The 10,404-nt window shown below is 35.8% G+C and overlaps 1 protein-coding gene across 1 annotated transcript; it reads right to left on the bottom strand.

The window, feature by feature from the left end:
- Positions 1-356: 356 nt before the first annotated feature.
- On the bottom strand, positions 357-3,520 carry LOC145813182 (uncharacterized). The gene is made up of 6 exons (XM_082908453.1): positions 3,026-3,520; positions 2,044-2,452; positions 1,554-1,908; positions 1,190-1,453; positions 961-1,051; positions 357-872 (listed from the first exon to the last, which is right to left on the bottom strand). The coding sequence occupies exons 1-6, from the start codon at positions 3,518-3,520 to the stop codon at positions 357-359; spliced, it is 2,130 nt and encodes a 709-aa protein (XP_082764579.1).
- Positions 3,521-10,404: the final 6,884 nt, after the last annotated feature.

Here is a 10,404-nt window from a genome sequence, read left to right as displayed (position 1 = left end):
CGAAGATAGATCCCCCTTCATTATTTTGAGTTTCCTTTGCATTTGTGCACCAATTGAACATTCACATTGCTCAAATTATGGCATGAAGTAAAGCATGACCAAATTCAAGATTCTACATCAACATCTGTATCAAAATCACTTTGTAGGTCATATTCTTCATCTGTGTCGTCACCCTCCCACATTAATCCATCTTCATCATCACAGATGAAGGCATCATCTGTAACACCCTTGGCTTCTACCCCTCTGACAGATTGCAAAACTTCCATGGGAATAATTTCAGAATCAATATCATCTCGACGCAAAGCCACATCATCATCAATAGCCATAGTAGGTACGACCTCGGTGGTTTCTTCTTGTCAGAACACATCATCAGGTTGTACGACATCCATCTCCGGCACATCCCAAATTCCTCGATGTTGAAACTTTTCAACGACTCTCCAACTGGTACCTAATTTGGTGTCATTAACATAGAATACTTGTTCAACTTGACTTGGTAATACAAATGAGTCATCTTTGTACCATCGACTTGTTACATCAACTGTTGTGAAATGTGGCTCTACACGCATAGTTCTACTATTACCGCTGTTAAACCATTCACATTGGAACAATACAATCCGACGTGTGAACAAATAGTTCAGTTCCCACACTCTGCACAAGTGTCCATAGAAGTGTATCAATTGCCCTTCATGCTCCCCTTCCACGACTAATCCACTATTCTGACTTTTCCGACGGTTGTCACGGTCGATAGTATGATAACGGACACCATTACAAATACATCCTGAATATGTGTTCACTAAGCCACTAGGACCATTGGCTAATGACCACATATCATCAGTTGCTTCGAGGGAATGTTGGCTCCACAATTCATTCATCTACATAAAGAACATGTGTCATGTTACTAGCATGCGTAACATTTACGTAATGTACGATCTATGGTAGGATATGAGAATACTAGCTTACATGATCTTTGAACCATTTAGGAAATTCTTTCCGATGTCTGTTTTCGATGTCGAACGCACCGGCTCTTTGGTGTAACAAGTTCTTGTGCTCCCTAGTTACAAGAAATGCGATTCAAAAACTATTTACTAAGATAAAGACTAATCAATTTACAACAAAAACATTATCAATACGTTTGAAGGATTCATACTCTACGTGTTTATCCACTTCTGTGCTATTGTGTAGGACAAACCAATGAGCCAACTCGCGTTCAGCTACGGACACATCGGACGCCCTTGTCATTAGACCAAAGGGACGTACAGTTTGAGTGAATACCGCCAACCCTAGGCCACGGTCACCCATGTCATAATTCCTTTCTGGGCGGTTAAACAATGTTTCAATTCCATCCAAATACATTGAACAAAATGTTGTACATTCTTTGGAAATGTAAGCCTTGGCAATAGAACCTTCAGGATGAGCTTTGTTGGCCACAAACCCTTTTAGACGGCCAAGCAACCTAATTTTGCAAGCATCATAACAATGTTATACTGCAATATTTATATCAGCAGTAAAGCATTAACTTAAATTTGACAGTAACACGAGGGCTGAGTTAATACCTCTCAATTGGGTACATCCATCGATATTGCACTGGGCCTCCAAGCATAGCCTCTCGAGGCAAGTGAATTTCCAAGTGGACCATGACATCGAAAAAAGCCGGCGGGAAAAGCATCTCAAGCTTACAAAGTATGAGTACGATTTGTTCATCCAATTTATGCAAATCTGAACGCCTCAATGTCTTTGAACACAATTGTTTGAAGAAATTTCCCAACTCAAAAAGTGTCGTTCCAATTTCCTTATTCAGGTAGCCACACATCCCAATTGGAAGAAGTCGTTGTATAAGGACATGACTGTCATGACTTTTGAGGCCAGATAATTTTCCAGCTTGAGCGTTTACGCAATTGGAGATATTTGCTGCATAGCCATCAGGGTACTTTATTGATTTCAAGAAATCACAAAAGCCTTCTCTCTCTTTCACTGACAATGTGAACAATGCGGGAGGCTTCTCAAAGGACCCATTAGAACGCCTCTTCAAATGTAACTCTTTACGTATTTTCATGTCCTCCAAATCTAAGCGTGCTTTGTCCGTGTCCTTGTTCTTTCCATCTACGCTCAAAAGTGTCCCAACGACATTGTCACATATGTTCTTCTCAATATGCATGACATCAAGGTTGTGTCGAAGCTTCAACGTCTTCCAATAGGGCAAGTCAAACATAATGCTTCTCTTGCTCCAATTCAAATTTTGATGTTCATTCCTTTGTCGTTTTCGATTTTGTGGGTGCTTTCCATACGGCTTGTAAGTCCCAGAATCAATTTGCTCTAGTATTTGGTCCCCCGATAACTCCAAAGGTTTGGACCTATGCTCCGTTTGACCATTGAAGAGCTTACTTGTTCGCCAAGTGTGGTTCTCAGGCAAGTGGCGACGAGCACCCATATACCCTATTTTACTTCGTAATCCCTGAGACGATGCATTATTGTTACAATTAGGGCAAGCCAAGTAACCCTTTGTACTCCACCCTGACATGTTACCGTACGCAGGGAAGTCATTTATGGTCCACATTACCGCCGCATGCATTCTAAAAATTTGCCCGTTCGATGCATCATATGTTTGCACACCATGCTCCCACAAATTCTTCAATTCTTCTATTAGTGGTTGCAAGTAAACATCAATGTCTCTTCCAGGTGCCGATCGTCCGGGAATAAGCAATGACATCATGCAATATGGCTCTTTCATGCACTTCCACGGTGGGAGATTGTAAGGCATTAAGATTACGGGCCACATGCTATATGATGTGCTCATATTCCCAAATGGATTGAAACCATCTGTTGCCAGCCCTAGCCTTACATTTCGACAGTCATCAGAAAACGTCGGATGTTGCTTATCAAAGTCCTTCCATGCTTCACCATCGGCCGGGTGCCTTAAGATGTCATCATCCACACGCTTCTCATTGTGCCATCTCATATCTGCGGCTGTTTTTTTGGACATATACAGTCTTTTCAACCTCAGTGTCAAAGGAAAGTACCGCAATACCTTGTGTGGAATCTTTTTACCACCATCATCGTTCAACTTGTATCTACACGTGTCACATGTAGGGCATTTCTCCAAATTAGCACTCTCCTTCCAAAATAGTGCACAATCATTCTTGCACGAATGAATTGTTTCATATCCCAAACCCAAGTCACGTAAGAACTTCTTAGCATCATAGAGTGTCCATGGAACTGTTGGATCACATTCTGGTAGAATGTCCTTAAATACCTGCATAACCATATCGAATGACTTGTTGCTCCATTTGTTGTACACCTTCACATGAAGCATCTTAATGACGAATGATAACACAGAAAACTTTTCACATGTTGGGTGAACTTTGCGTTGTGCATCTTCGAATAACCTAGTGAACTTATGCAAATCCTCCCTCTCCAAACCATTAGGTTCCTCGTCGGTATGATCATCCATAAGACCACTCACATAAATTTCTTCCAACATAGTAGGCAATTCATCAATGGGCGGATCATCGATATCTGTCATACATTCGCCACTACCTCCATATTGGTCATTTGATACACTAGGACGAGACACGGGAACATGTTCCCCGTGATGCACCCAAGTTAGATACGAAGATGCCATGCCTCTTCGGATCAAGTGCATCCACACAACTTGTCTGCTATATTTTGTGCCATTAATGCAATCGACACACGGACACCTAATTTCATCCTCTACGCCTAAATTTGCCGTAGCAAAATCAAGGAATGACTTCACCCCTTGTTGATACTCTTTACTTGTCAACCGATTATTTATCGTCATCCAACTCTTGTCCATTTTGTCACCTACAACTCACACAAACATTAACCAAGGAAGCCATGAGAACACGCATTTCAAGTTGAGCCACTGTTTGGCTTGTCACATAAATCTCTTTTAGGGTGGCACTTTATGACACGAGTAGTTCTAAAACAAGTTAATTTAAGAAATGACCCGTAATTTTGGACCACTAGATAGCATAACTAGTAGAGCACTAGTACTAGTGAAACTATATGGTCAATGATAGAATGATATATCAAAATAATGAAAACCATGTCATGCTCTTCACAATGTGTGTGCATGACATGTTATTTATTAAAAAAAACAAGTAAAGACAGAAACACATTTCCAACAGTTGGCTCTACATGGCAACTGTGCATGTCCGCAAATGCATATTCACACATGAACATTTCAGAATAGAAGCATAGTAGATGTTATCAATGAGAGATGTATCTACAAAGTCATGTGAAAATGCAGAATAGAAGCATTGACAGTACTCATGAACATTTCATACGGCTTAAAGCACATTTTGCGGAAATGATAATAAATAAGCCAGACGATGTGGAGGCAAGTTTGCTGCAAGGTAGATTTTCTCTGATATGACATACTCTTGAAAAACTTGCTGCTATGAGCATGTAATTTTGTCTCATGGCAAGTTAGTTAAGCACTTAAATTAACTGAAATTCACAGCATTGCCATTTTCGAAAGCTCTTCATGTGGCCTATTCTAGAGAATTAACATATTGAGCCTCTTTAACAATTAGATATGACGAATGCGTTACTCTGTGAAGACTTAGACGAAGAAGTATTTACAGATGTTCCACCGGACTTTGAGGATTTCTAATAGCACCTCCAACCAACCTAATCATGCTTATTAATAATCGAACCTAAATAATGAGAATGTTCACCAAAAATTGCATTAATAATATTGCTTTTGGGATCACAGTGGCATTTCTTGTGAATAGTGAATGCAATCTCTTAGTTTCCACAATTTATCATACAATGAGTTGAAAAGGAAAAGTAAAAAAATGAATTTCAGACTCCAATTCCTGAAAATTTTGGAAATGGGTGTTCATACTGTGTCCAAGCAAGCAATTCAATCATATGCTATCCTTTACGCCTTCACTAACAATGAGTGTTGATAATCCTAAAGTAAAACTATTCTAATGACTTAATTGATGGAAGTAGTAATTCAAAAAAACAAGCCCATTTTACAAATCGCATAATTACCGTGGGAAGTTAAAACTCCAAAATCCTATCCATGCAAGTTTAAGTACTACTAGTCCTGCACTAACAGTGGCCACAAACATATATTTTAATATGTGACCTAAAGCAGCTAATAATTAATATCCATTTAAAAAAAAAAAAAACCAACCTGAATGACAATCCTGTGCTACAGGATTAGCAAAAATTGCATTAGTCATGACATTTTAGGGTGGAACTTTATGACACGATTAGTTCTAAAACAAGTTAATTTAATAAATGGCCCGTAATTTTGGACCACTAGATAGCATAACTAGTAGAGCACTAGTACTAGTGAAACTATATGGTCAATGATAGAATGATATATCAAAATAATGAAAACCATGTCATGCTCTTCACAATGTGTGTGCATGACATGTTATTTATTAAAAAAAAAGTAAAGACAGAAACACATTTCCAACAGTTGGCTCTACATGGCAACTGTGCATGTCCGCAAATGCATGTTCACACATTTCCAACCTAAGCTTTGGGCATAAACGAGCTTTCTCCTTCTTTGGAAATATGGACTTAAATTACTAAGGAGGCAACATGGGCAATATGCCGCCATGATGCAAGCATCATAAATTTCCGATACTTCTAAAATGGAAGCATCGAGGTTATATTCTCCTAAGTTCCCATACAAAGAGCAGCCTCGTACTTTTTTTATGTAGTGATGTTTAAAAATTACTCACATGTAATTATCATGTGTGCCAAGTAGTTTCCAAGAATTTAACAAGTCAATGCTATCCAGTCAAGGCAAGGCAATGCTATCAATCCACAAACTACCATGCTTATTTATAGCACAGAAGCAAACAGTTACGCTAGCCAATGCTATCCATATGTATGATTTAATTGTATATCTAGCTAAAAACCATAAAAATTCCTCAACATCGTTACAAGGCATCCAAAAGCAACGAGCCGCTAGTATATTTACTGAAAACCATAAAAATTCCTCTTTTATATGTACTACTACTACAAGACTTTGCCCTAGTTTATGTAGCAAATGGGTTGATTCACCCCAAGCATTGCCCTAATTTTTAATTTGAATCACATTTCAATAACAATGCCCTAATTGAGGGCATTTCGTACATGTCATATTCTGTGTGTTTTGACACACACACACACACACACATATATATATATATATATATGCGTGTATATATGCATATATATATATATATATATATGTATGTATGTGTGTGTGTGTAAACAGAGACAGATAGAAACTGAGGCAAATCGAGAGGGAGATACAGAGAGAGGGAGAGACAGATGCGAAATTCAAACATACCTAGGAGGGAGTTCGGGGGATGATCCAGTTCGGGGGAGTTCGGGCAATGGAGACTATTCTTGTACAGAAGAGGGCAGAGGCGTGAGTGTACATATGATTTGGGAAAATAATCGAGTATATATGGAATCAATGTTGTGAATTTATGATTCGTGTGTGTGTGTAAACAGAGAGAGAGAGAGAAAGAAAGACGGAAACGGAAAGGCCGTGTGAGATGTTTACGAAATGGAGAGGGAGATACAGAGAGAGAGAGGGAGATACCTGGGAGGGAGTGGGGGGATGATACACCAACTCTTGCGATGGAGACAGAGCAGGGATAGAGGCGGGAGTGCGAGAGGGAGGGAACTGGGATACTTTTGCAATGCAAATAGAAGAAAAAGTAATATTCCCTCCACAATTTCGTGGCACGTTTGGCTACCAAAAACATAGTCGGTGAAAGTGCATTAATTGGCGACGAAAATCCAATTAGTCGCCGAAACAAATTATTTCTAAAACACACTTTTGGCTGCCAACAATTTTGGTCGCGAAAGGTAAAAACGTGAAATTTTTTTTATTTCTTGTTTTCATTCGACAAAAAAAATCGAAAAATTATAATTTTGTTCTAAAATTTCAAAAAAAATTCAGTAAAGATAAAAAATAACAAAAAAAATAGTAAATATTTGTTGCTTATTTTGAATTTTTAAAACATATATATTTGTTAGATTCGGCTCGAAAAAATGAATTATTTTAAAATAGGTGTTTTTTTAGATGTTGCCCAATGGTTCATGTGATAGAAAAATAAAATTAAAAATATTAATTGATTATCTTAAAAGAAAATAGAAGTAAATGTTACAAAGTTTGTAACATTAATGTTTTAAAAATCGAATCGGTGAGCAAATCGAACCGTAACATAACAAATATATTAAAATTATATTTAAATAAAAATATAAGTAATAAAATTATAAATTATAAATTATAAATTTTTAATTATCTTAAATATTTGTCCTAATATTTTTTTCAAAATACATAATTTCAAAATGTCAAAATGTCAAAATTTTTGCAAATACATAATTTCAAAATTTTCCCTATAATTCAATATTGTAAATATTTTTTTAAAAGACTAATACTATACAAATAGAAAAATTTATTGTGAATTTCTTATTTTAAAATAAATTAATATAAAAAACAATTTTATTTATAATAATCATATTATCGCATTATTGTCAAAATTTAATTCAATATTTTAAAAAAAATTTTGGGGGGTATGAATTAGAATAGAGATGAGATTGAGAAGTTTTTTTTGTTCCACAGGACTAATAAAAAAATAAAAGAAATCAAACACAAACTCAAACACAGGGAAGCCTTCAAGTTGGTCCCAGATTTGAAACGGTCAAATGCGATCAAAATCTTGTTTGCTTTTGTCTTCCCAACTCTGTAATTCACTTCTTTCCAATACATAGGTCGATTGATATATACATATATATATATATATATACACACATTTCCAGAGAAACAATGTTTCATTTTTCTTCTTTTTTCTCTTCTCCAGGATCCCCAAATTCCTTATACATATACACACACATTTGCAGAGATATATTAATAGCGAAACTCACAACTGTTATGTTGCTGATAAAATCCACCCTTGTTATGAGAGGATTTATGAAATGCTGCATGAACTCTTTCTACCGATGAAGGGAGACACTAATGTTACAGATTTTGAATATTTTATGTAATCAGTACACTGCATTATGCCTAAGTTATGTGGTGGTGCAACGGACGGAGTGACTTCAAATATAAGAAAATTTGAGATTAAAGAAAATTGACTTATTATCTTCTTTAATTCAAACTGGGCAAGGTAATACACGTTGTAATCTGGCTGAAATTCCACATCTGTGTATTCGGGAGAATCATACCTCCCTGTTTCGTCAAGCAAGCATGTAAATTCTCCCGCACGTTTCCCACAAGCAACCTGTGAACACCAAGTAAAGGAGCTTCAATTTACACAAAAGCATGTTTTGATTCAAACAAATTTGATAAAACAATGTGAAATTAAAAAATACATATATACAAAAACAGCACCTCAAAATGAATCAAAAATGTTCTTAACAAATATGGTGCAAATGATGGGGAGAGAAATAGAGCAGAACTCACATCATCTTTAAGGTTATCCCCAACCATCATTACTTCATTAGGTTGAACTTCCCAAACGGAACAGTGGTGCTGGAAGGGGATTGATATATATTTAAGGGGGTCATCTCAACCATCTATTTAAATAGACAAATGAATCATAGTCATTGAAATGTCTTAGTAGGACATTTGTCTCTAAATTTTTTTTCAAAAACCGTTCTGTCTTATTATATAGATATTGTAAAATATACTTAATTTTTTTGGGGGACTCCTGCATGATTAACTAGGCACAAATCAATTTGATTTAGAAATTTAGAACATTTAAGATGTATATTTTGTCATATATAAAGACAGATGAAGAAATCATGTGTCAAGTAGATTTAATTAATTTATTATGCAGTTGTAACTAGTTTATTATATTAAAGTAAACCTTAAATTAATTTTAGAAGATGATAAACCATTTGGATTCTAGTATAGCCTAATAAAGCCAACTAGCCATGGCTTTTACCACTTAATTCAATAAATCTGATTGTTTTATTCATATACCTACTACTAATGGGAATTCATTTTTATTTACTTAATAAGCATGTTTCATTTTCATTTTTATTTTTAAAAAAGAAGTTTCTTTAAATTTTATTGTTCTCATTTAAAAAAAAAAAGTCAAATTCCATGGATAAAATGTCATTGTTGTTAAGATTTGACAACCTTTGCATAAAAATAAAAATAAAATAACTATTTTGTTTAATAATTTTTGGCGACCAAAAGTTTGGTCGCCAAAGATCAAAATAAAATTTTTTATTTCCCTTCAGCTACCAAAAAATTTAGTAGGCAATAGTGCGTCTACAGCGACTAAAATGGATTTTGTCGCTGAAAAGATAGTTTTGGCGACCAAAAGTTTGGTCGCCAAAGATCAAAAATAAAATCTTTTATTTCCCTTCGGCTACCAAAAAATTTAGTAGGCAAAGGTGCGTCTACAGCGACTAAAATGGATTTTGTCGCTGAAAAGATAGTTTTGGCGACCAAAAGTTTGGTCGCCGAAGATCAAAAACAAAATTTTCTCTTTCCCTTCGGCTACCAAACAATTTAGTGGGTAAAGGTGCGTTTACAGCTACTAAAAGTATAATTAGTCGCTAATGGAGATATGTTTAGCTACTAAAAATTTTTTTAGTGGCCAATTGTAGTATTTTTAGCTACCAAATTTATTTTAGTCGCCAATAATCAGCATTCCCCTACTAAGAAAAATTAGTAGCTAAAAAGTTGACTTTTCCCGACTAAAATTAATTTTGGTAGCCAATTCCCACACTTTCGGCAACTAAATTTGTTTTGGTAGCCAAAACTGGTCGCCGAAAATGTATTTTCTTGTAGTGGTGGATGAATAATAGGATACAGTACTATGAGTGTGCCAGTTCACGAATATGAAGAAAATCTAATGGCTTGAACAAAAGATGAAGAAGAGGCACAAAAAGATTACGAAACATTCGCAAAAAGATATAGTTAAATAACCAAGAAAATAAAATATCATTAGCATACACAAATGTAAATAGTATACTAGTGATGGGACATCGTGCGTTGCACGATAACACTTGTCCATTGTTCAGCTAAATAAACATTATCATGCTTCAACAGTGTAGGTTATGTATTATCATGAATCAAAACCAAATCATAATTAAAACTTTTTCTTGTTTTTTTTTCCCTTCAAAAAACATGTCATTAAAAATAATAAAATATTACAAAGAGAAGTGGGGGGGGGGGGGGGAGAAACAAGTGAGGATTGCTAAGAAGCCGATAGATATATGACTTGTCACCAATCCCTACTGTCAATGAAACCAGGGTCAAGGAACTCCAAAACAAAACAGAGATCAGTGTCTTACTCCTGCATAACAAGCATTAACACATTTGCAGGAAGTATGCGCACTTCAGATCTAAATTAGCAAAATCACATCACAAATAGCTACCCATTCGAGCAACCAAGTCAAAGTTAA

This window comes from Camellia sinensis, chromosome 15 (genome assembly GCF_055761805.1).
Source record: "Camellia sinensis isolate YWXY chromosome 15, ASM5576180v1, whole genome shotgun sequence".
Lineage (NCBI taxonomy): Eukaryota > Viridiplantae > Streptophyta > Magnoliopsida > Ericales > Theaceae > Camellia > Camellia sinensis.
Note: the sequence above shows the minus strand (reverse complement) of the source record. Positions and strands in the feature narration are given on the sequence as shown.